Source organism: Diceros bicornis, chromosome 28 (genome assembly GCF_020826845.1).
Source record: "Diceros bicornis minor isolate mBicDic1 chromosome 28, mDicBic1.mat.cur, whole genome shotgun sequence".
Lineage (NCBI taxonomy): Eukaryota > Metazoa > Chordata > Mammalia > Perissodactyla > Rhinocerotidae > Diceros > Diceros bicornis.
In genome coordinates, this window is record NC_080767.1 from 43996050 (window position 1) to 44023188 (window position 27139).

Genomic DNA, 27139 nt, shown 5'->3' on the forward strand with positions numbered 1-27139 from the left:
GAATAACTTTTAAACATTAAATATTTATAGTAGTATTTTTCAATTTTATACGTCATTTTTATTTGGCATTTATTTAATGCTGTATCAGGTAGAGAGCATTTTCACGTGGTATTAAAGTACACACTCTTGTCATAATATATCATTGCATGATAGTAATATAACATTCATTGCATTTGCTATTATATCATTTTTTAAAGACAACCCCTGAAACTTTTAGTATAACCCTATCCTAGAAAATTGACTTGCTGTCTGTCATTACGGTTGCTCACAAATAGTCTATAAAAACTTATAAATAAGTGTTAAGAATATAAAATACTTTATAATTTTGGCAATTCATAAGAGTTCTCAGGAATTTCAATTTCTTTTTCTTGAATCCCAAAGTTTAACAGCTGTCAGGAATCTGGAAACACTACCCAAGCTTCCTGATCCCAACCAAGGGTGTCTTCCCTGTGGTCAGCCAGCTCCCCAGCCACTGCAGCGTCCCCTCCAAGCAGTGAAGCAGCTGGCAGGTGCCCCGCAGCAGGCTCAGAACCCAAGACGGGCTCTCGGCGGGGAATTCAGGGGTCTCTGTGCTGTGGTCTTGAGCGCACCCCGTGTTCAGGAAAGCTCTAGCTATCCTGGAAGGGCAGCCTGCGCACGACTTACACAAGCCACTGCGAGACAGAGTTTGCCCACCAAGACTGTCTGGAGATGCCTGATGGATGGTCTTCTGCCCACTGTGGACATGCCCTCCCCAGCAGCCCCAGGGCTTAGCTGTGAGGGCGACACCCACTGCACTTTCAGAAGAACCTAGAAGGACCAAGGCAGGAGGAGGAGGGGCTTACCGATGGCGCTGAGGGCATGCTTGAGCTCCAGGGCAAAGGCGGTGAGGGGTACATCCTCTGACACGGGCATGACGGCCACTGTGGACAGGTTGCTGGGAGGGTTCCCCGAGTCCCACTTGCTGCCTGCCGTGTGTAGCCCAAACTGGTGACCTGCAAAGCACAGGGTGGTGTGTCAGCCTCAGGGGTCCAGCCGCCGCTCTGACAGCGTCTAGGTGTGTCTAGATGTTGTCAGGCGACACTGCGGCACAAGTGGCCTGGGACGAGAGGAATTGGTGTGGGTCTGCTCCCGCTCTCCATAACTAGAGCTTCTCCTGCCCACCTGGTCTTTGGGCCTGCCTTTCCTGCTGAAGGAGCAGACCACATTGACAGCACCCTTGCATCTCACATACACTGGACACTGAAGGGAAACAGAGATGAGGCACAGCATGAGGAAAAGAACGTGAGGCCCAGAAACAACTCAAATAGTTCACATGATCTGCAGGTGAGGACCATCCTTCAACCACCCCTCCTCGAGTTCTCCACCACTCGCTCTAGAAACAGTAAACAATATGAGCCTTTACAAGATCAACAGACACATTTTCATTGTCTCTTGTCTGCATGGGACTTCCAGACACCGAGGGAGACTCAGAACGATCCATGGGGAGATCAGGGCTGGGATCCGGAGGCAGCAGCCCAAGCCTTTGAGGGTCAGTCAGTACAGGCAGAGCCTCCTGCCCCTGAGACCACAGGCTCTCCTTCTCTAGACACTGAGGCCCAGGAAGCCGTGTTGCCTCCTCAGGCCCCACCGCAGCAGGCACAGAGGCAGCAGGGTGAGTTTATTTCCAACAATCAAGTCAATTCTTGGTGAGTGGCATCTCCTGTTTTCATGGAGATAGCCGAGGGGGCAGCCTCACCCCTCCTGCCACCACGTCCCCAGACAGACCCTGCTCTCCTGGGGCCTGGACAAGCCGAGGGCTCTCTTCCTGGCTCTCTGACCACTCGCTCCCCAGCCTGCTCCATGCTGCTTGCCTGGCCCAGCCAGCTGGCTGCCACATCCCAGCTCCCACACGGACAGACCCTCCCAACCCCTGAAGGGCATGGCCAGGCACACACACCAGCCACGTCAGAAAGGCCCAGCTCCTCCAAGAGGGCGTCCATTTCTGACTCTGCTCATCTCGCCCCTGGTGAGGAGTGGCAATTCCCAAGCGGTGGAGTGTGGGTCCCTGTACAGCCTGACCCAGAAGACAGAGTGGGGGGATGCAGGACAGTGGACAAGGGGGTTTGCTAAGAGCTAATCTAGGGGCAGGGAAAGAAAAGTGAGGTGGTCACTGGCCGCACAGAGGGCAGCAGAGGGGTCCCCTTTCACTGGCTCTCCTCAGGCTTTTCCTTGGTGAATCCCCTTCCTCTCTATCTCCCCCAGTGACCTCTATCAGAACCCTCCGTTTAAGATAGAACCAACAGGGGATTCTATTGCTAGCTTTGCGCACCTCTTTCTTAGCCTTTAAGAAAGGCACTTAGGAGGTTCTGGTTCTGGCCAAGAGAGAGATGGAGCAGGCACATCCCACCCAACCACTGCCAGCAGTCACAAGGAGTCCCGGCCGCAGTTTTCAGGAGACCCTGAGGGGTGCAGAGGGGAGGGCAGACGGGCTAGGGACCTTGACTCATGGGAAGACCACCCTACTAATGCCACAAAAGCAGCAGTGCACCCCCACCCCCAGCTACAGGCAGGCAGGGTCCATCCCTCTCCCTCCCCCTCCCCAGTGGGTGCTCCCTCCAGGGAGACTTTCTGGGGGGGCCCCATCACTAAGCAAAAACCAGCTCCCTACTTGTATGGGGCTGTAGACACAGTAGGGTGGAGGTCCCCAACTTTCCATGCCCTGCCCTAGCAAGCAGAGGCGGCACCCTAACCAGAGCGGGGAGATCGCAGAGAGGAGGGAGATAGAGAAAGGAATCCTCTGAATCTCATATGAAGTCCTGGGCTCACCCCCAAGTAGCCCATGCATGAAACCAGCCAGAATCGCACAGCAGAGGCTCCGAGAACAGAATACGCTGCAGAATACCAGCCAGCCTTCACATTGGCTCTGGGTAGCGCACAAGCAGGGAAGACCAGAGTAATTCTGCAGAGGCCTTGAGAACTAAACGAACACTCAAACACAGTCCAGGAATGAGGGCCAGGACATGCTCTACGAATACAAGCACACTGACAGTCTGCTAAAATAGAAGATTTAATTGGGGAACCCGAGTCTCACAACATAATACTCAGAATAGAGGATACAACCCAGTATTACCAAGAGCCAGGAATGTCTCAGCTAATATGAGAGAAGACGATCAACAGACAAAAATGACAACACACCACAGGATTTGAAATTACTTGACAAGGACAATAAAGCAGCTGATCATAATCAGCTAGAAAAAGCAATTATGAACAATCTTGAAACAAATGCAGAAGTATAATAACTGAAACAAAAAACTCTCTGGATGGGCTTAAGAGCAGAATCAAGAAGACAGAGAAAAGAGCCAATGACGTTGAAGACAGATAAAAAGAAACTACTCAATCTGAACATTGAAGGGAGAAAAAAAGATGGAAAATACCAACAGTGTCCCAGAGACTTTTGGGACAATAACAAAAGGTCTAACATTTGCATCCCTGGATTACCAGAAGAGAGAGTACAGGGCTGCAAGAATATTTGAAGAAATAATGGCTGAAAATTTCCCAAATTTGGTAAAAGATATACACCTGTTCAAGATTTAAGAAGATGAGCAAACGCCAAACAGGATAAACCCCAAGAAATTCATGCCCAGACACTCCAAAGTCAAATTTCTAAAAACTAAAGACAAAAAGTCTTCAACACCACCAGAGAGAAATGATGTACTACCTACTTGGGAACGATTCAAATGTCAGAATTTCTCATTAGAAGCAAAGGAAGCCAGAGGGAAATGGCAGAAAATTTTTAAAGTGCTAAACTAAAAAGAATGTCAAAATAGAACTGCACATCCAGCAAAAATATCCTTCAGGACGAAGATGAGGTAAAGACATTCTCAGATGAAGGAAAATTAAGAAAATGTGTAGTCTAAAAGGACTATTACTAAAGGAGCTTCTTCAGACAGAAGGAAATGATACCAGAAGGAAGCGTGGAACACCAGGATGAAGCACAAGCAACAGAAATGGTAAAGATCACAGACTATTCTCCTCTCAAGTTTTAAACGTTGTGTTTGATAGTTGAAAGCAAAAGTTATAACACTGTGTGACATACATATATATACAAAGTGGGGGGTTTTCAATGTATGTAGAGATATTATTTAAGACAACTACAGCATAAGAGAAAAGAATAAAGTGACCTAAACAGTGATAAGGTTTCCACGTTCCACTTAAAGTGATAAAATGTTGATATTAAAAGACAAGGATAAGTATGAATATTGCGATCCCTAGAGCAATTACTGAAAATATTGTATGAAGACATGTACTGGAAATGACAATTGATGAACAAAAATGGAATACTCAAAAAACGTTCAAGTAACTCAAAAGAACATAGGAAAGAGGAATTAGACAAATGTCAAAAAAAAAAGAAAAAAACAGGGGAGAACAGAAAACAAATAATAAAATGACAGACAAATCGTAATATATAAATAATTATGTTAAATGTAAATGGTCTGAACACAAATAAATGTCAGAAGGAACACAAAGAGCGTCAGAAGGAATGACAAAACATGATCCAGCCACATGCTTTCTACAAGACACTCGCTTCAAACATAACCGTACAGATTGGTTAAAAGTAAAATGAAAAAAGATATGTGATGTATTCAACAGTGTCTCCCAAAAATTCATGACCACCTAGAATCTCCAAATGTGACCTCGTTTGGAAATAGCGTCTTTGCAGATGTAATGAGCTGAGAGGAGTCTACTGGAGTGAGGTGGTGCCGCCACACTCTGCTGCCTCCACACAGCACGCCTGTCCACCCATCCATTCACTCCTTCCACAAACACAGGCGTGTGCCTAGGTTACGCTGGAGACACAGACAGAGCCCCCCGCCTGCAGCTTCCCTGTTGGTGCCGAGACAGACAACAAACGAGCTAACTAAGCAGATAGGCGATGCGTCAGGTGGGAACGAGTGCAGGGATAAGTGGGAAAGGGGCGCTGAGGAGTTGAGGGCATTGCGGGTGGAGGGGGGTCGGGGAGGCGACGCTGTGGTGGCGGCTTGGGATAGAAGGGGAGCAAGGCTCTCCTGAGGGGTGCTCCAGGCAGAGAGGACAGTGGCCAAAGCCGGAGCAGGTGGTCATGGAACAGCAAGGAGGCTGGAACCCCACGCTCCTGACCAGGAGAGACTCAGATGGAGCCATCAGTCCTCAAACCCTCGGAGGCCAGTGTGCCCAGAGCTCACAGTGAGTGCCTCCTGAAAAAGGCACTTTCTCAGACTTACAACTAGAAGAGGATAAGCAAGCTGAGACAGAAGAACTTCCAACACTCGAGAACTGTCATCATCTTTGCTGCTCAGCACAGGTCACGCCATCGGCACTACTCCTTTGCCTCTGTCTGGTGAGCCGACCACCACACGGGGAGAGTGAGCACAGACTAGAGCTTCCCCCCAGTGCTGCCACACCCACACGCATTTCAGCAAATTCTTCCACACTGCCACAACCCAAGGAGCCTCCCCCAAGCTCAGAGGTGGGGATGGTAGGGGCTCTACCCCCTCCCCTTCCTCCTCCCTCCTCTTCAGAGCAGGGTACTAGTGAGGGGGGCAGCGCTCTAAGCAAGATGGGTGGGTACCTGAGTCAGGTGGGCGGGGCCCTGAGTGAGATGGGCAGACACCTGAGTGAGGTGGGCGGGGCTCTGTGTGAGGTGGGCAGGGCTCTGAATGAAGTGACTGGGGCTCGTGAGATGGGCGGGGCTCTAAGTGAAGTGGGCAGGGCCCTGAGTGAGATGGGTGGGGCCCTGAGTGAGATGGGTGGGGCTCTGAGAGATGTGGGCGGGGCTCTGAGCAAGGTGGGAGGGGCTCTGAGCGAGGTGGGCGGGGCTCTGAGATGGGAAGGGCTCTGAGTGAAGTGGGCAGGCACAGGACAGGGTGGGCATGGCTTTCAGGTGCCAGGCCTGGGGGACCCACCTGTCACAGCTCCCTGCTGAAGGCTGCCCAAGATCTTCTCTCCCAAGAGATGAATCAGCCGAGTCACAACCTGGAGGCAGAGAAAGAACAGAGACCCCCAAACCACACATTTTAAACCAAAAAGCAGAGTACCTTGAACCCACGTTTTCTAAACCATTATGGCTTTAAAATGCTCTGGGCCTGGGCAGGCGATGGGGCCAGCTGTCTGGTCCTGGGAGGTGGGACCTGACTCTGAGGGCGGCCAGCAGGTGTGAGGGGCACGTGCCCTGTGACCTTGCGCCCGTCAGCCTCTCCTCTGACTTCCAGAGCAGCAACACTGGGACACCACCACGGGAAGCCACGACGACCCCGCAGGCAGGACAGCACAGTCGTCCCTCAGGCCAGGAGGGGCTTCCCCAAAGCCAAGAGCTCACCACTCCTTCCTGAGCACCTGGCCAGGGTGGGACATGGGCAGGGCATTACATGATATGCAGGAAATACTACATTTTAAATATTGTGAAAATTAATAAAGAAACCTCAACTAAACTGGACCCAGAAGGCCTGCAGGGGGAGCGCTCACCCCAGTACTTATCTTCAATTACACCAAACAGGAAGAGACTGAGACTTCCATGGCCCACTGGAAGTACAACTACTTACTACTGAGGGAAGACTTCTCTCCCCACCCAGCAACAGCCCAGCCAATCAGAAACACCACAGCTCAGCCAATCAGAAACGCCACAGCTCAGCCAATGAGAGGCCGTTGCCACCCGGTTCTGTTTCTCTCCCCCAGTGGACTTTCCTTTAGAGCAGCCCCTCCCTCTCCCCCTTTTTCTCTATAAAAGCAGCTCCCTCCTTTGTTCTCCAGGTTTGCCTTTGGACATCCTGAATGGCAATTATTTTGGCTATTCCTAAATAAACTTGTTTTGAGAATGAAACAGGCAAATTTGCTTTTTAAGTTGACAATATAATAATGCTATTGTTGGTTATCTTAATACTAAATTTTTAGAATCACAGACCAAAGTATTTAAAGTTAGAATGTCAAAATATCTGTAATTTACTTTTAAATGCTTTTGTATAAAAATAAAGTGAGTTAAATGTTTTTTAATTGCTAAAGTTTACAACATGACAGAGGATGTTCTGTACAGACAGCCTACTACTGTGACTCTTAAACGCAGTGCAGGGTCAGCTTGAAAAGAGAAGCTGCTGTCAGCTTCAATAAAACTGAAATTATCTAGGACAACAAACACTGATGAGGTGATTCTGTTACTGCTCCTGAGGCGAATGCTGCTTCTCTCCCTTGATAAATAAATCAAAAGCAATAGGACATACTGGAGCATATGAGGAAGCCACTTGGTTTAAAACTAATTTGGCCTGATCTTGTTTTTCCAAAAGGGGCTGACATGGCCTGTTGAGTGTGCATTGTACATCTGCTTTAAACATTTACAATGTCCCAAAGACAAGAATGCTGCCCTTAAAGATAGGGATGTAACTTCCCCCTATATTGGCATTTCTTTAAGGATAATATCTCTTCCTGGAAACTAAGGATAAATTATCAAACCTGCGGTGCTCACCTTGTGACCACTGACCTGCTGACCACCAACCTGCTGCTCCAGGTAAGCATCTTGTGACAGTAGTAAAAGAGATATTCCTGTCCTATGGTGTGTATGCTCTTTGTTCCAAGACAGTATATAACCACTCTGTACACCCCACTTCTTTGGTGCCCTTGAGGAAGGAAGGCCCTGGGCTATAGTCTCAAACCTGGCTCATAATAAACTCACCCCAATTTTGATTTATAGGTTGATTATGGATTATTTGCGTCGACACCCTGCACTCTGCCTCCCCAAGCCTCAGCCTCTGGTTTGCTTCCTGACTGTCTGCCGCCAAGAGCTCTAGGACTGACTCTGGAAACAGCTGGCTGAGACCTTATGCTCCAAGAACCAGCATCCCCTAGCCCCTGCCAGCTAGCCCTCCCCCTGCAAGCTAACTCAGAGACACTCTTTTACCCCCTGGATGCTGGAGCCCAAGACCCATTGAAGATGCAAGTGAAACTCTCCAAATTTTAGGATGTGAGACAAAAAATAGTTTGAGCAGAGTGGTCCAAAACAGAAGCTAAAAAGGAGTCTGGTTTATATTCAACTAATCTAGCATCAACCTGTTAATTAGAGCTAATTAAAAAACCACATTTTGTTATGGAAAATGTCAAACATACACAAAAGCAGAGAGAAGACTACAGCAAACCCCACCCTCCCATCACCCAGCTTCTACCATCTCATTTCACACACACAACACGAAAAATTTTGAAGCGAATCCCAAACACAGCATTTTATCTATTAATATTTGAATTTGTATCTCTAAAAGAGCCTTTAAAAACATAACCATGATATAATTATCACAATTACGAATTAATAATAATTCTAAGTTAAAGCTAATTTAAAAAGTGATCATTTGTACATCAAGTGAAAAAGGTTCAAAATGTGAAAATGGTTCAAAATAGGCCAATGAACACATGAAAAGGTGCTCAACATCATTAGTCATCAAAGAAATGCAAATTTTAACCACAATGGGATGCCATTTCCTACCAAAAGAACGGCTAATATCAGGGGAGATATTCACCCCAAGGTGATGATGCAGAGCACTGTGGGGGGACTGTAAATGGCACGACCACTCAGGAGAACTGGTTGGCAATTTCTTTAAAAGTTAAATACGGGGGGGCCGGCCCCATGGCTTAGTGCTTAAGTGCGCGCGCTCCGCTACTGGCGGCCCGGGTTTGGATCCCAGGCGCGCACCGACGCACCACTTGTCCGGCCATGCTGAGGTGGCATCCCACATACAGCAACTAGAAGGATGTGCAACTATGACATACAGCTATCTACTGGGGCTTTGGGGAGAAAAAGGGAAAAAAAAAAGGAGGAGGATTGGCAATAGATGTTACCTCAGGGCCGGTCTTCCTCAGCAAAAAGAGGAGGATTGGCATGAATGTTAGCTCAGGGATGATCTTCCTCACACACACACACAAAAAAGTTAAATACGTCTGCCCTATGACCCAGCAATTCCACTCTTAGGTAGCTACCAAGAGAAAAGAAAAATGTGCCATTGGGGCCGGCCCAGTGGCGCAAGCGGTTAAGTGTGCGCGCTCTGCTGTGGCAGCCCGGGATTCGCCGGTTCAGATCCTGGGCGCGCACTGATGCACTGCTTGGCAGGCCACGCTGTGGCGGCGTCCCATATAAAGTGGAGGAAGATGGGCACAGATGTTAGCCCAGGGCCAGTCTTCCTCACCAAAAAGAGGAGGATTGGCAGATGTTAGCTCAGGGCTGATCTTCCTCACAAAAAAAATAAAATAAAATAAAAAAAACAGAAGGAGCCTTGGTCCCGATACTAACAAGGAATCATCAAATTACCCCCAAATGTTATACAAGATAAAAATAAAATTCCAATTAAAAAAAATGTGCCATAAAAACATTTATACAAGAACATTTTTAGTAGCCTTTTCATAATAGCCTCAAACTGGAAACAAGCCAAGTATCCATCAAGGGAGAATGGAGGAAGGAGCTGTGGTGCACAGTGGAATACTACCTAACAATAAAAAGAATGTGCCAGCAACACCCAGAACAAATGGATCCCTCAGATACCAATCCAGCAACAGAAGCCAGACACAAAACACTGCATTCTGTATTATTTCATTTATATGAAATCCAAGAACAGACAGAAAGTGGCCAGTGGTGGTTGAGGGTGGGACAGGGGCTGACTGGGAGCAGCCCCACCACGGGGCTGTGTGGCCGGTGGTTCCCTGTGCTGAAGGGCCAGGGGCAAGCCCACCACAGACTGAGCGGCCCAGAGTCCAGGGCAAGGCTGGACGCCTGTGGGAGAGCACACGCCATCCCAGGGCAGCCCCCACCTGGTTGCTCTGAGCACGTGCCCACTGTGCCCCGAGTGTCACTGGTCAGCCCAGCAGCAACCGGCTGTGTGACGGAGAAGCCTGAGGTCTGGCTCAGGGCTCCTGTGAGCTGCACAAGTCAGGGCCCAGCCCCACAGGCCCCTCTTGCACCAACTCTTCCAACAGCTCACACTACACCCAGGGGCTGCCGCTCAACTTGCTGACAGGAGGAAGGAAGACTCCAGCTTGGCTGCCTGGTCAGCTTGGGTGTTGGCTTGAGCTGAAAGTGGACAGCTACAGCCCCCTCTGAGGATGATCCCCCAAAGGGCGAGGAGACCCTGGCCCCACTGTGCAGACAGAAAGGCGCCGAGGCAGAAGGCGGGAAGTTGCAGGACTGGAAGGTTGGAGACAAGGAGATGGGGATGGTCTGGGGACCCTCAAGGGAGTGGGTGTGAGCAGAGGATCTTTTCCTGGGCCCAGCAGGGAGCAGACCCACAGAAGAGGCAGCTGATAGGAGCACGGCCAGCCTCTGTCCTTGGCACGAAGGCCCAACAGCAGCGCTTGCCTCGGCAGGACCGATACCCATTCCAAGGGTGGTTGGCCTTTTCTGCCCCCATCTGAGGACTCTCAAAGTGGCTGACTCTGCAGAGCATCAACCAAAACCAGGGGCTGATTACGACCGTGGGCCCCAGGGGCCCCACCCCACACTGCACCACCCAGAGCTACTGGCAGGACAGTACCACGTCACACGGCATGCAGTGGCCTTGAGAGGTGCAGCTGAAGCACAAGCTGAGAGGTATTTCCTGATGACGAGGGCACCACCCTGCAGGATGTGCTAACCTCCAAACCAGCAGCCGCTCTGAAGCTGTGGCCCCCAGGCAGAACATGGGCCTGCTTGCCCTTGCTCCCCGTGACCCCAAAGCTCCTGGTGGCACACGGGCTGGCCCTGGCCACCATGACAAGCACTCTGCCATCTGCTGGGGTCTCCTGGTGCTTAAGGGCCATTAGCAGGGCCTTCAGATTTGAGTCTTGGTCACCCCACAAGCCATAGGCCAAGGGAGGGAAGCAGGGGGCTTTCCTCTGGTGAGTCTCAGGAGGGTGAGTGGGGCTGGGTGGGCTGCGACGAGACTGGGCCCTCTCCTGGAAATGTCTAGGGGCTTCACCCACTCCATGGCAGCCCCCAGCCCAGGTCTGGTGGGCACAGGGAGAAGAGGGTCATGAGAACTGGAAGTAATGTGGGTGTGAGGGGACAGCAGCAGCCTGGTCTGGGGTGGGAGTGTCTGTTTAGGGGGTGGTGACAGTGAGATTCTGCGGCAGTAGGGGGGTGGTCCTGAGGGAGGGGCTGCACACGCTCATAAATAAATGGGTCAGGATGTGGGAGCAGACATTCTCACTACTGGAGGGGAGATGCTCACCTCAGTCCCTTGCCATGGTCCCTTGCTGGGCCCACTGAGTGGGCCAGCACCCCCAGCACCCAGCTCCACCAAAGGGACCAGGGCTCCAAACAGAAATACAGCCACCAGGGCCGAGGTAGGGAATGTAAGAGGAAATCAGAATGAGCCCTAGGGGCCCCCAGGGGCCAAATTTGGGATACAAACATCCACATGAAAGATGACAGTGTCAAAATCAACTATAGTGGAGCCATTTTAAGATGGAGTCAGAGCTGCTTTTCCAGAGAAACTGCCTGCTGTCTTGAACCTTGGACTGAGCCAAACCTTTGAACTGGGCCAAAACAGCAATTGTTTTACAAGCAATTGTTTAAGAAGTCAGCAGGAGAACAGACATCCTGATCACAAAGACTGAGGATGGTTGGCTTTCTGAAGATAGTCAATACCCAATCAATGTTTAGCCAAGACCAGCTCTCCGCCTCCAACTTCAATTAACATTCTTTGTAATACAACTTCCCTTCTCTGCCTCTAAAAGCCCCTGACTTTTACTCCCTAGCAGGACGCTATTTGGGTTCCTACCTGAATCTGTGCTTCCCGAATTGAAATTCTTTGATCCCAAATAAACGCTTCGCCTCTCAAACTGGTTTCTGTATTTGTAGGTTGACAACAGGAAAAGATTAGAAACCATCTAATAATAAAAGAAGACTCCTGAGTCAACACTGACACACGAAATCAATGAACAAATACATGGGGAAAGCAGAAAGCTTTTCCTTACAGGAAACACTGACCATCAACATGGAAAGAAGCATAAATGAGAAAATCACCAATCAGGTCCCCCCATGACCCCAGAAGGCTGGAGACAGAGCCCTGGAGTTATCGTTACAGGGATACCAGGCCCAGAGACGGAAGGGTGAATGCAGGAGCCAGCACCGCGCAGCACATCAAGGGGAGAGTCTCCAGCCCTCTACCCTCGCCAGGGCCGTGGCCCCGTCAGGGGGACTGGGGCGGCCCGGAGCAAAGACTCCCGTAGATGCTGCTGTTTGGGTGCTGGTGTCAGAGCCAGCTGGCCCCAAGGTCTGCTTCCCCAGGGAAGCCCCCCTACACCGTCCAAGAAAAAAATCCCTTACCTGGTTTCCAACTGGAAAGACTTGCCCTGTAATGGAACTGGGCCCGCCCACGCAGGACGCAGCAAGGCCTCCAGCTACTTCCCGCAACGGGACCCTGCGGCCTGCCTAAGAAGCCCGTGTCTGTCTGACTGATCTTACTCTCAAGAACTCTGCTATTTTAACTGGGATGGCTGCTCCATTTCCATTTCTACCTGGGGATTGGAAGTACAGAATGTGACATGAGTTAGAGAAACCTCAACTAAACTGGACGGGAAAGGCCTGCAGCAGGAGCTCTTGCCCCATCACACACTGTCAATCACTCCAAACAGGAAGTACAATTATTTACTACTGAGGGAAGACTTCTCTCCCCGCCCAGCAACAGCCCAGCCAATCAGAAACACTGCAGCTCAGGGCCGGCCCGTGGCTTAGCGGTTAAGTGCGCGCGCTCCGCTGCTGGTGGCCGGGGTGCGGGTCCCAGGCGTGCACCGACGCACGGCTTCTCCGGCCATGCTGAGGCCGTGTCCCACATACAGCAACTAGAAGGATGTGCAACTATGACATACAACTATCTACTGGGGCTTTGGGGGAAAAATAAATAAAATTAAAAAAAAAAAAGAAAGAAACACTGCAGCTCAGCCAACCAGAAATGCCACAGCTCAGCCAATCAGAAATGCTACAGTTCAGCCAAGGAGAAGCCTTTGCCACCCTGATCTGTTTCTCTCCCCCAGTGGGCTTTTCCTTTAGAGCAGCCCCTGCCTCTCCCCCTTTTTCTCTATAAAAGTAAACTCCTTCCTTTGTTTGTTGGATATGCCTATGGGTCACCATAGCACGCATGTCCTGAATTGCAACTCTTTGGGCTCAAATAAAGATCTTTTAAGATGAAATAATGGATGAATTTGTTTTTTTGTGAGGAAGATCAGCCCTGAGCTAACATCTGTTGCCAATCCTCCTCTTTTTGCTGAGGAAGACTGGCCCTGGGCTAACATCCATGCTCGTCTCCCCCTACTTTATGTGTGGGATGCCACCACAGCACGGCTTGATAAGCGGTGCGTAGGTCCACAACCGGGATCCGAACCCACGTACCCCGGGCTGCCCAAGTGGAGCACGCAAACTTAACCACTACACCATCGGGCTGGCCCCTAAGGAGTCTGTCTTGTTTTGGGCTTTGGTGGTCTGGAATAAACAGTATTTGTTATATTTAAATGGTCTCCTTTCACTCCTATTTATTTAAAGTGTTTATTAGTAATAGCTGAATTTTGTCAAATGTCTTGATACAACCGTAAGGGGCTTCGCTTTTAACTTTTGCCATAATCAAGCATATTTTAATAATTTTCCAACACTTGACTAATATTCCTTGAATAAATCCGAATCAAACATATTTTTATAGTTGATTTGCTAATATTTAGAGTATTTATAGCTATGGTATTAAGAGAAATGATTAAAAGTTTTCTGCATTATTTTTATCAATTTTTGGTGTTAGAGTCATGTTAACTTCAAAAATAAACTGGGAGATTTTCCATTGTTCTAGAACGGAGACACGCACAACATGTGCATGCATGCTAATAAAGATGGAGCAGGCCTGAGCCTTCACAGCTGCCTCGGCCATCCTTTCTCAGGCAGCCCAATTGCTGATTCCGTCCAGGAGTAGCCCCATCCCACCTCCTCCACACCTCTGAGGTCAGAGGCTCTCCCATTTCCTTGGCTACACTCTTATCACCTAGACACAGGGAGGTAAATACCAGAAAACCAGCCACAGTAACTACCCGCCAAGTAGGACCAACTCCCCTCATTTTGCTGCCTGAACTGACCACCAGAGCCCGAGCCTGCATCTGCCCCTCCAAATTTCAGTTTCACCTCTCCTGAGTTGCACAGTAGGAAAGCTCCCACACCACCTAAAACCGCACTGTTATCGTGTCGTGTTCCTGCTTGTAAATACCCTAACTCTAACCCTAATCCCTCAACCTGACTGGTTTTAAATATCGCTTGTGAGATGGCTCATCTAGGGGGAAGTGGTGGGAACACGGCAGCGCCAGGCAGGCTTCACTTGCTTGGTTCCCACACATGGCTCCCACCTCCTGCCTGTGCCCAGGCCACCTGCCCTGAGGCCCTCATCCCTATGGGCTAGTCCATGCTGACATTTCTTTTCAAACCATGAAACCTGCCTGCTCCAGGTTATGTTTCAATCTCTACCTCACTCTGGCTCTTAGACAGGAGGCAGCCCACTGCTTGGTAATCATGATTTCACCACCTGAACGTCCTGCTTCCCTAGCGCAGCTCAGAGCAGGAGCCCTTACCTGAGGGTACTTGCGCTTGATGGATGTCAGGGCTCCTGCCGGAAGCTTGGCCAACTCTGAGTCCCGAACAGCATGCACTGTGGTCGCCCTGGCCTGGCGGGTGAGCGTCTCTACCTGGAAAAGGAGCTGCCGTGCTGGGGCCGCACTGCTTACACCCACTAGCCCCGCAGGGCCCAGCTGGTTGCACCCAGAACTGGAGGGCAGAGCACACCCTTCTAGAATGTGGTGTGCAGGTGAGAAAGGGGAGGAAGAGGAGCTCACCCACCCCCCTGAGGTGGTGCAGGAAGCGTCAGTGAGAGCTGGCAAGTGGGCATGCTGTCAGTAGCAATGGAACCTGCGAGAGGCCAAAGGGGCCCCCAGCACCCCCAGACAGGCTGCCCTGTCAGGCACCGAGAAGAGGTCAGTCAGCTGTCCCTCAGCCAGGGCTTCATTCTACATACAAGGGTCTCGAAGGAACCACCTTGACAGGCACGTTCTCCTGAGGGAGGGCGAAGGGGCTGCTCCCAAACCTCCACCTCTGCCCAGCCAGCCACTCTCCCTGGAGACCTTTGGGAGGCAACTCCTGCGGCTGTTCCACCCCTAGTGCTGCAGCCCAGGCTGAGAGCAAGCAAGCCACCTGAAAACTGCGGGTGCAGCACTCGGGCCACCGAGGAAAGGCATGCACTCCAGATGAGGGGGTCTCCCTGATGGCAGGGCATGGGGGGAGGGGCCCAGCCCTACCACACCGATGAGGTCTCCGCGGCCATACTCCCCCGCCAGGTGCTTTTTGCCATCGTCCTTTTGGATCACTGAGCGCAGCCGGCCACTGAGGACGATGTAGGTGCAGTCCGACTTGTCCCCCTGCCTGTGGGGACAGAGGCTGCTGGGAGCAGGCGGGGTACCGGCTGGGAAGCTCTTGGCCACCCGAGGTGGCAAAAAAAAAAGAATGCAGTCTTCTCACGAAATTGTTTTCTTTTGGAAAATATATTTTCCATTAAAAAATATGTATGCCACCATGTAAAAGGTTTATTGTGATTTTTAAATAAATAATTAAATATTTAAAACTTCCTTAGTTTCAATTTTTGTAACTAAGGACCATGAAAATTGATAGTGATAACCCAGGTCTGTCTGACTGGGCACGTGTGAAGCTCTGAATCCAGCTGTTGTTGTGAGTGGAACTAAGGACGCCCGCTGAGGTCACGGGGAAACCTTCAGCACAGAGCAACTCCATAAATACTGTCCGAACACTGCTTTTGTTGGCCATCTTAAAGGATGGTGTGGATTTGTGTGTACTGACACGGAAAGACGCCCGTGGAAAAGTGTGTGTCTGAGCATGTGTATGTGTGCACAAAACCCAGGAGGCCACGAAGCATGTTCCCGTGACGACCTCCGGGAGCAGAGCCAGAGGAAACTCACCCTTCTGTTGACAGTTTCCACCCTACCTGAGCTCTGTCCGTCAGCCCGTTTTCAGTCAGGACAATGCAGTTGACAGAGAAACCTGCACACCTGCGGGCCTCACCTGTAGATGGCACGCCCGGCCTCCACCTCCATCCAGTCCAACGCAAAGTCGATCTGCCGCACAAAGGAAGACACCCGCTTCACCAGGGTGTGTGCCACGCCCAGAACGACCGTCGGCTGCTTCCGCATGATCCTGCAGAGCCAGCCCAGAGTCATTCCCCTCACGTCCTCTGACCAATCCTGCCAGCTCTCCCCTTCGCTCCAGGCCACAGGACTCGAGAGTAGGCAGGACCCACAGCCCACTTATCAAAGCACAACACCATGTAGCTGGTGATGCAGATACCGGCCACAGGCTAGGACAGAGCACAGCACTCGGTCAGTCACCTGCCCCATCGCAGCCTGTGTGTGCCCATGGCCAGCGGCTTTGGAAAAGTCTTCAGAGCCCCTCTCCAGGCTGTTGCCCACCCCACGGATGTCCTCAGAGCACAGGCCATGCATAAGGACCCAACACCAGCCGTGGGATGCAAAGTCCCTGGCCCCATGACCAACCCATGAACACTAGAGCGGGAAGAGTGGGAGGATGCCAAGTGGAGGGTACAGGAGTGAGGATGTGACCGAGAGGTTGGTGGGCAGAGATCATACGGGGCCTTGTGCCAGGAAAGGAAAGGTGCCGGGTCGATCCTGGGCATGATGGAAGTCACTGGCAGGCTCTGGCCAGCAGGAACATGATCAGCCTGTCTCCCTAGCTGCCGTGGGAGAACAAGCTGCTGAGGGTGAAGGCAGAAGCAGGGTGCTCCACTATACTGTGGAGGCTTCAAGAAGGCAGCAGCAGGGGGGAGCGGTCAGCTCACTGGCTGCAGTCAGGCTGGACTGACAAGGGAGAGTGCGGGGGCTGGGGTGACTCCGGGACCTAGGCCTGAGCCAGGGGCAGGTGGAGTTTCCCAGTCGCTGAGATCACAAAACTGGGAGCAGCAGCAAACTGGGGGAAAATTTGAAGCTGTGCTTTGGACGTCAGATTATGGAAGCCCCTGAGACATCACAGGGGAACGTCAAGATGGAGCCCGACACACGAGCCTGGACTCAGGAGGGAAGTTTGCTGGGAGATGTGAATGTGGTACATAAAGCCCCGGGGTGGGATGAGATTCCTCAGGACATCAGTTGGAGGATGTCTGCAGGGCAGGAACTGCCTATATCAGGGTCTCACGCTGTGAGCACACACACACAGACACAAGCACACACAGATGACACACACACAGAGGGATCAGGCAGGGGACCGGCCCCAGGCTTCCCCAGCAGGCCAAGGACACATCTGGGCCTGAAGGGACTGGGTGGGGTTTACCAGGGTTTACATCCAGCCTAGGAGATGATGCAGACTAACTACCTTCCTGAGAAGCAGCCCAAGTTTACCTTGGCTTCCAGAGGCAGAGAGGCATGGCAGCCGCCCCGCAGCACGACATCCCTTCCTGCATGTCTCACCCCACTGTCCTTGCCTTTCTCCCTGGACTCCTATCTCCTCAAGTGTGAGCAGGGCAAGGGGCAGGACCTCTGTGAGGTGCCCAGCATGGGCCCCAGGACAGGCACGACAGACTGCGTGACACGAACGAGCTCAAAGGGCCACGCAGGTGCCACACAGGGGAGCCTGGTCTTACATGGTATAGCAGGAGCCCGGTGGTTAGATCACAGCAGGGCAGGGCGGTGGGACTCACTCATAGAAGTGTGCCTTGGAGATGGACAGGAAGCTGCAGTCCCTGTTGGCCTTGATGGTGAAGATGAGGGGCTCGCCGGTGAGCACAGCCAGCTGTCCCACCATCTCCCCAGGGCGCGTGACAAACAGGCAGGTGTCCTCCTCACTGTCAATCTTCTGCTGGTACACGTGCAGCAGCCCCGAGACCACAAAGAGGATGTTCACATCCTGACAAAATGAGAGGCATAAGCCAGGGACGCCACGGGGCCCAGGGCTCTGCAGCAGGCCCAGCCAAGGAGCTGCCAGGCGAGCTGCTCGCATCTCCTTTGCCTGTTTTGTCTCCTATAACTTGCCCTGGGCACAGAGTTTCGTTGGAAACATTTCAGCAGTGTCTACAGTTTTATCATTTAATTACCATCACAGGAGATTAATTTTTTCAGTAGGTCCACAGCAGAGAGCCTAGCCAGACACACACACTTTCCATCTCGGCACTGACATATTTAATTGTCCACACAAATATGTGATCAGCTCAACATTCACCAGAGACAATGACATAACCTCTCCCTTAAAAGCAGCCCACAGCCTGCACGCTGGTCGGCCTGCGCTGCCACACCTGCTGCTGGGCGGGCCTTTCCCAGGCCCCGAGTCCCTGCTTGCCCAGGTGACAGTGGCACGGAGCGGCTCCGAGGGGCACTGCCTTCCCTCTCCATGCAGCCCTGACAGGTTTTGCCCCTGGATGGGGTGGACACCTGACAGCAGCCAGCAGACCCCTCCCCACACCACGCCACCGCTCACACAACACAGGCATTTTGGGTGCAACGTCTGCAAATACGCCCATGTGAGCAGCCGGATGCCAACCACAACTGATGTGTGTCCATCATATGGCCTCTTGCCAAATCTTCCCAGTTGGACGACATCTCTCTGGTCTGTGCAGAAAAGCGCCCGTGCGGCAGAAATCAGCGGGGCTCAGTTGCGCTTCATGGGCTCTGGGCTGTCTGAGGGTCTCGGAGGCTCGGGGGCAGACAGAGGCCAGCTCTTGCTCCAGCTGCAGCCTCTGAGGGGCACCTGGGTGCTCAGTGCTCTGGAGAGGACTGAGGCCTGCTACGGGAGGAGAGGCTTTCCCAGCCAGATGGCCCAGACTGACCTACTGCAGGAGAGTCAGCAGTGTGCTTCCTCCGAGGAAAAGGAAAAGCCTTTCTTGATCATGGTAAAGACAAAAAAGAAAAGAGAAAGGGAAGAGAAGGAGGGAGAGAGGACAAGTGTCGCCAATGTCTGTGGGAAAGTGTCAGTGAGAGTCCCCAGGAGGCCTGAAGCTGCCAAGCTCCCCACCGGGCTGGGGCTTCTGCGTCTTCCCATCCCGGTGCCCACAGGCTCCTGCTGCCTGGGCAGGTCTGTCCTCCAAGCCCCGCCCTGCGTCTGCACTCAGCTCAGCACTGTGGCGGCCGGCTGTGGACACCTGGGCCCCTATGGTGTTGCTCCAGAGGACGAGTGGCACAGAAGTGAGGACCCAGGCTCGGTTTGCTCTCCCAGCAAGGCTGCTTTAAAAGCAAACTAAACAAAACACTTTCCAACACGCTAATGCAGGGGCCAGAGAGAATGCAACTCTTACAAAGAGAGACACCTCAGACAAGGCAACACCCAGGAGAGACGAGCTCCCAGGAGGACAGAGGTGTTGGAGATTATCTCTGCTGGCCTCGCAGGGTGAGGTTCTCACAATCAGAAATTAGGTTCATTTATGAAAAACAAAATTATTTTTCATCTGTATCTGGGTTTGAAAACTGAGAAAACAAAATTATTTCTTCTGCACCTGACTTTGTGAGCTCAGTGATGACTCTAAGGTAAATATGCATGTGTATGTGCGTACGTTGGGTGTGGAAATGTGCACACTCCCATGAAGAGGACAGGCTCAGTGATCCTCAACATGTCTGCAGACACCTTCACAAGCTGGAGGGAAAGAGCCCCTCCAGGAACAGTGACAACAGACCCTGCATTGTGCATCCAGCACACGCCCAGGCTGGACCACAGTCAGGATGCCTCCTCCAAGCTCCATCCAGGGCCAGGTTACAGGACTGGGCAGCCCTGGTGACTCCTCCCTTGAACCCCACAGCCTTTCGCTCACCTGGTCTCCCTGCCTCGACACCACCGTGCCCCCAGGGACATGGAGAAGCGTCACCCGGCCATCCAACAGCGAAGGGTCCTAAAAACAGAAACGCAGGGGTCAACACAAGGAGCACAGAGAAACGACCTCAAATGGAGGCCGCACCTGGGCTCCACAAGAGGCAGAGCCACACAGCCACAAAATACAGAAAATCTTCTGAGGACTGATCACAAAGAGGGACACAGCAGATGTCAGAGCACTCTGTAAAGCCACTGATATCAAACTGGTCATATCAGCACAGGACAGATAAAACATGGTGGGACAGAGAGAAAATCAGAAATGCACATCAGAGCCAGCCCTGATGGCCTCATGGTTAAAGTTCGGTGTGCTCCGCTTCGGTGGCCCAGGTTCGGTTCCCAGGTGCAGAACCACACCACTTGCCTGTCAGTAGCCATGCTGTGGCAGCGGCTCACATAGAAAAACTAGAAGGACTTACAACTATACACAACTATGTACTGGGGCTTTGGAGAGGGGAAATAAACAAGGAAGATTGGCAACAGATGTTAGCTCAGGGTGACTCTTCTCCAGCCAAAAAAAAAAAAAGGAAATGCACACCAACATTTTTGTGAACTTATGTAACAAAGAGAAGATTTCATTTAAGTGAGAAAGACAATTTATTTAATGAATAGTGCTGGCCTAATTGGCAAGAACATGGGGGTGGGAAGCCCTTTTCCATACAAGCTACACGCTCCAGGTCAGAAGCACAGAGTGCATTGGACCAGCCTTTTCAACCAGGCATCCAGGTCGCTCCAGCTAAGGAAAGAATCTCTGCGCTTGAAGGTATGTCAACAGAAATCTCCAAAACTGAAAAGCAAACAGAAAAAAGACTGATAAAAATAGAACAGAATATTTAAGGACTGTGGGACAACTACAAAAGCAGTAACATATGCCTGATGGGAATTCCAGAAACAGAAGAGAGAAAGAAACAGAAGAAATATTGGAAGCACTAATGACTGAAATTAATGTCAGACACCGAACCACAGGAAGCTCAGAGAACACCAAGTAGATAAACTACACCTTGACATATATTCAAATTACAAAAAGTCAAAGATAAAGAAAAACCCCTGTAAGAAGCCAGAGGTAAAAACACCTTATCTATACAGGAACAAAGGTAAGAATTACATCCTACTTCTCAGAAACCATGCAGGCAAGCCAGTGGACTGAAATATTCAAAGAGTTGAGAGAAAAAAACACCAGCTTAGAATTCTGTACCCTGTGAAATTATCCTTCAAAAGTGAAGGAGAAATAAAGACTTTCTCAGACAAATGAAAACAGAGGGAATCTGTTACCAGTAGGCCTGCCTTGCAAGAAATGTTAAAAGAAGTTCTTTAGAGAAAAGGAAGATGGTATAGGTCAGAAACTCAGATCTCCATAAAGAAAGGAAAAGTGTTGAAGAAGGAAAGTAAGATAAAATAAAACTCTTCAGTTTTCTTATTCTTAACTGATCTAACAGGTAAGTTTGTTCAATATAAAAACACAACAATGTATTAGATTATGTATGCTTATACATAAGTGAAATGAATGACAGTAATGATACAAGGGACCAGACGGAGGATTTATGATTATTTTGCTATTACAAGGTACTTACACTACCCACAAAGTGATATAGTGTTTAAAAGGAAGAATCTCTTTTTCTCTACACACTGAATACTTCTGACACGAAATGTGTGGGGTTTTCCCTACACCAAGCAATTCTCCAACTCTCTGGACACCAACTGGGTGTCGTAGGATTCAGTTCTGACACCAACTACCTGGAGTTAGCATCAGATCCCACAGGTTAGGAGCTCAGTCTCACAAGACTGCCCCCACTTCAGACACCCATGTCTGAAGCAGAGGGTCCCCATGTCACCCATACTTCTGTCCAACTTGGCTACAGATCAGGGTTCCCACAACTCCCTCATCAGGTTCAATAATTTGCCAGGATGGCTCACATAACTCTGGGAAATATTTACTTACATTTACTCGTTTATTATATAATAAAGGATACAGATGAAGAGGTACATAGGGTGAGGTCCAGAAAGGTCCTGAGCACAGGAGCTTCTGTCCCCATGGAGCTGGGGTGTGCCACCCTCCCAGTGTGGATGTGTTCACCAACCTAGAAACTCTCCAAACCCCAAAGGTCAGGGATTTTTATGGAGGGTTCATCACATAGGCATGACAGATTTTTAACTCAATATCCAGTCCCTCTCTTCTCCCTGGAGGATGGGAGTGGAGCTAAAAGTTCCAAGCTTCTGACCATGGCTTTGTCTTTCTGGTGACTAGCCCCCCATCCAGGAGCCCATGAAGAGTCTTCTCATTTCCTATAACCCAGGAAATTCCAAGGGATTCAGGAGCTCTGGTCAGGAACTGGGGGTAGAAACCAATATATATATTTCTTATGATGTCACTGTGTTATTTGAAAGGGGACTTGGATTAACTGTAAATGTACATTGCTAACTATAGGGCAACCACTAAAAAAAGAAGTATAACAGATAAACTAAGAAAGGAGAGAAAACGGAATCATATAAAACGCTCAACTAAAATCACAAAAAGCAGGGGGCCGGCCCTGTGGCCTAGTGGTTAAGTTTGGTGTGCACTGCATCAGTGGCCCACGTTTGGTTCCTGGGCACAGACCTACACCATTTGTTGGCAGCCATGCTGTGGCAGTCACCCACATACAAAATATAGAGGAAGATGGGCACAGATGTTAGCTCAGGGCCAATCTTCCTGAAGCAAAAAAAAAAAAACAATACACAAAAAGCAGAAAAAGAGTGGTAGATAAAAATAGAAACACAGAACAAGGGCAACAAATAGAAAACAGTAACAAATATGGTAGGTCTTAATCCAACTATATCAATAATCACTTTAAACATCAATGGTCTAAATATACCAATTAAAAGACAAAGATTGTCAGAGTAGCTAAAAAAACAAGATCCAACCATATATTGACTACAAGAAGCCCACTTTAAATATAAAGACAAGTATAGATTAAAAGTAGATGGATGGAGAAAGATATATCATGCTAACACAAATAAGAAGAAAGCAGGAGAAGCTGTATTAATTTCATACAGAGCAGACTTCAGGAAAGGAAAATTACGAGGGATAAAGAAGGGCATTGCATAATAAATGACAAAGGGGTCAGTTCTTTTAGAAGACACAACAGGGGGCTGGCCCCGTGGCATAGCGGTTAAGTGCGCGCGCTCTGCTGCTGGCGGCCCGGGTTGGGATCCCGGGTGTGCACCAATGCACTGCTTGGCAGGCAACGCTGTGGCGGGGTCCCATATAAAGTGGAGAAAGATGTGCACAGATCTTAGCCCAGGGCCAGTCTTCCTCAGCAAAAAGAGGATTGGTACAATGTTAGCTCAGGGCTGATCTTCCTCACAAAAAAAAAAAACAAGAAGACACAACAATCCAATACATAATGTGTATGCATCTAACAGCAGAGCATCAAAATATGTGAGGCAAAAACTGATAGACGTGCAAGGAGAAATAAATACATCCACTATTATAGTTGGAGACTTCAACACCCCTCTCTCAGAAATGGACAGAACCAGTAGGCATAAAATCAGGACAGAGTTGAACTCAACAGCATCACCAATCAACGGGATACAATTGACATCTATAGACTACTTCATCCAACAACAGCAGAGTACACATTCTTCTCAAGCTCACATGGAACATTCACCAACATAGACTACGGTTGTGGGCCATAAAAAACATCTTCACAAATTTAAAAGAATAGAAATAGTACAATATCTGCTCTCAGACCACAGTGGAATTAAACTAGAATTCAATAACAGAAAGACAGTTGGAAAACCCCAAAATACTTGGAGAGTAAACAATACACTTCTAAATAACACATGGGTCAAAGAAGAAATCTCAAGAGAAATTTGAAAATATTTTGAACTAAATTAAAATGAAAAAACAACTTATCAAAATTTGTGGGATCCAGCAAAAGCAGTGCTTAGAGGGAAATTTATAACATTGACAGCACAGATTAGAAAAGAAGAAAGATCTAATATCAATAATTAAGCTTCTACTCAGGAAACTAGAAAAAGAAGAGCAAATTAAACCCAAAGTAAGCAGAAGAAAAGAAACAAAATTTAGAATAGAAATCAATTAGGCAGAAGATGCCAGCCCCATGGCGTAGTGCTTAGGCTTGGCATGCTCTGCTTCAGTGGCCCAGTGTTCACAGATTTGGATCTCAGGTGCGGACCTACACTACTCGTCAGTCATGCTGTGGCGGCAACGCACATATAAAGGGGAGGAAGACTGGCACAGATGTTAGCTCAGGGCTAATCTTCCTCAGGAAAAAACAAAAAGAAGAAATCAGTTAGGCAGAAATCGATGAAACTGAAAACAGGAAATCAATAGAGAAAATCAACAAAACCAAAAGCTGGTTCTTTGGAAAAATCAATAAAATTGATAAGCCTCTAGCCAGGCTAACTAAGAAAAAAGAGAAAAGACACAGATTACTAACATCAGAAATGAAAGAGGGGTGGGGCCGGCCCCAGGGCTTAGTGGTTAAGTGCATGCACTCCACTACTGGCGGCCTGGGTTCAGATCCCGGGCGTGCACCGACGCACCACTTGTCCGGCCATGCTGAGGCAGCGTCCCACATACAGCAACTAGAAGGACGTGCAACTATGACATACAACTATCTACTGGGACTTTGGGGAGAAAAAGGGGAAAAAAAAAGAGGAGGATTGGCAATAGATGTTAGCTCAGGGCCGGTCTTCCTCAGCAAAAAGAGGAGGATTGGCATGGATGTTAGCTCAGGGCTGATCTTCCTCACAAAAAAAAAAAAAAAAGGAATGAAAGAGGGGACATCACCACAGATCCCATGGACATTAGAAGGATAATAAAGGACTACCATGAAGAACCCTATGCCCACCAATTTGATAACCTAGATTAAATGAGCCAACTCCTTGAAAGACACAATCTACCACAACTCAAACAAGAAGAGATAATCTGAATAGGCCTATATCTATTAAAGAAATTGAATCAACAATTAATAACCTTCCGAAACAGAAAGTACCAGGACCAGATGGGTTGACTGGTAGATTCTACCAAATATTTCAGGAAGAAATTATACCAATTCTCTACAATCTCTTTCAAAAGATAGAGGCAGAAAGAATACTACTTAACTCATTCTACGAGGCCAGGCTTTCCCTAACACCAAAACCAGACAAAGAGATTACAAGAAAAGAAAACCACAGACCAATATCTCTCATGCACATAGACGTAAAAATTCTCAAGAAAGCATTAGCAAATTGAATCCAACAACAAATGAGAAGAATTATACACAACAACCAAGTGGGATTTATCCCAGTTACACAAGGCTGATTCAACACTCGAAAATCAATTAATGTAACGCATCACATCAACAGGCTAAAGAAGAAAAATCACATGATCCTATCAATAGAGGAAGAAAAAGCATTTGACAAAATCTAACACCTATTCATGATAAAAACTCTCAGTAAACTAGAAATAGATAATTCCCTCAACTTGATAAAGAACATATACAAAAAATCTACAGCTAACATCACACTTAACAGTGAGAAACTTGAAGCTTTCCTATTAAGATCAGGTACAACGCAAGGATGCCCCCTCACCACTCCTTTTCAACATCATACTGGAAATCCTAACTAATGCAATAAGACAAGAAAAGGAAATAAAATGTATACAGATTGAGAAGGAAGAAATAAAACTATCTTTGTTCATAGATGACGTGATTGTCTATGTAGACAATCCAAAATAATCAACAAAAAAACTCTTGGAACTAATAAGCAATTATAGCAAGGTTACAGGATAAAGGTTAATACACAAATGTCAATTGCTTTCCCATATGCCAGCAATGAACAAGTGGAATTTGAAAATAAAAACACAACAACATTTACATTAGCACCCCAAAAAATGAAATACTTAAGTACAAATCTAACAAAATATGTACAGGATATCTATGAGAAAACTACACAACTCTGATGAAAAAAAACAAAGAACCAAATAATTGGAGAAACAGTCCATGTTCATGGATAGAAAGACTCAATATTGTCATCATGTTAGTTCTTCCCAACTTGATCTATAGATTCAATGCAATCCCAGTCAAAACTCCAGCAAGTTATTTTGTGGATATTGACAAACTGATTCTAAAGTTTATATGAAGAGACAGAAGACCCAGAATACCAATACTATATTGAAGGAGAGGAACAAAGTCACAAGTCTGACACTATCTGACTATAAGAATTACTACAAAGCTACAGTTATCAAGACAGCGTGGTATTGGTGAGATACTGACAAAAAGACCAATGGAACAGAATAGAGAACCCAAAAAGAGAGCCAGCCATACATATAATCAACTGATCTTCGATATAGGAGCAAAGGTAATAAAATGGAGAAAAGATAGCCTTTTCAACAAATGGTGCCGGAACAACTGGAAATCCACATGCAAAAAATGAATCTAGACACAGACCTTCCACTCTTCACAAAGATTAACTCATAATGGATCATAGACCTAAATGTAAAACACAAAATTATAAAACTTCTAGAAGATAACAGGAGAAAATTTACATGACTTTGGGTTGGGCAATGACTTTTTAAATACAACACCAAAGGCATAATCCATTAAAGAAATGATAAGCTGGACTCCTTTAAAATTAAAAATTTCTGCTCTGTGAAAGACACCATCAAGAGAACGAAAAGACAAGTCACAGACTTGGAGAAAATATTTGCAAAAGACATATCTAATAAAGGATTTTTATCCAAAACGTACAAAGAACTCTTAGAATTCAATAATATGGAAACCAAACAACTTGGTTAGAAAATGGGGAAAAGGGGCCGGCCCGGTAGTATAGTGGTTAAGTTCGTGCGCTCCACTTCCGGGGTTCACAGGTTCAGATCCCAGGTGCGGACCTAGGCGTCCCACATAAAGTAGAGGAAGATGGGCACAGATGTTAGCCCAGGGCCAGTCTTCCTCAGCAAAAAGAGGAGGACTGGCAACAGATGTTAGCTCAGGGCTAATCTTCCTCACACACACACACAAAAATAAATAAATGGGCCAAAGACCATAACAGTCTCACCAAAGAAGACATACAGATAGCAAATAAGCATATGAAAAGATGTCACATCACAAGTCATCAGGGAAATGCAAATTAAAACAATAATGAGATACCACTACACACCTATTAGAATGTACAAAATCCAGGGGCCGGCCTGGTGGCGCAAGCGGTTAACTGCGCGCGCTCCGCTGCGGCGGCCCAGGGTTCACTGGTTCAGATCCCAGGCACGCACGATGCACTGCTTGGCAAGCCATGCTGTGGCAGCGTCCCATATAAAAG

General features: G+C 48.6%; 1 protein-coding gene across 8 annotated transcripts in view; it reads right to left on the minus strand.

Annotated features, from left to right (window-relative positions):
• PNPLA7 (patatin like phospholipase domain containing 7) overlaps nucleotides 1-27139 on the minus strand; it is an 82321-nt gene that overhangs the window by 20776 nt on the left and 34406 nt on the right. For all 8 annotated transcript variants that reach the window (XM_058524631.1, XM_058524633.1, XM_058524632.1 and 5 more), the window contains 7 exons: nucleotides 19785-19862; nucleotides 17688-17893; nucleotides 16043-16174; nucleotides 15265-15388; nucleotides 14545-14658; nucleotides 5904-5973; nucleotides 825-974 (listed from right to left, as the gene is read on the minus strand). In XM_058524631.1, coding sequence (XP_058380614.1) covers nucleotides 825-974; nucleotides 5904-5973; nucleotides 14545-14658; nucleotides 15265-15388; nucleotides 16043-16174; nucleotides 17688-17893; nucleotides 19785-19862 — 874 coding nt within the window. The remainder of the gene's footprint in view (nucleotides 1-824; nucleotides 975-5903; nucleotides 5974-14544; nucleotides 14659-15264; nucleotides 15389-16042; nucleotides 16175-17687; nucleotides 17894-19784; nucleotides 19863-27139) is intronic.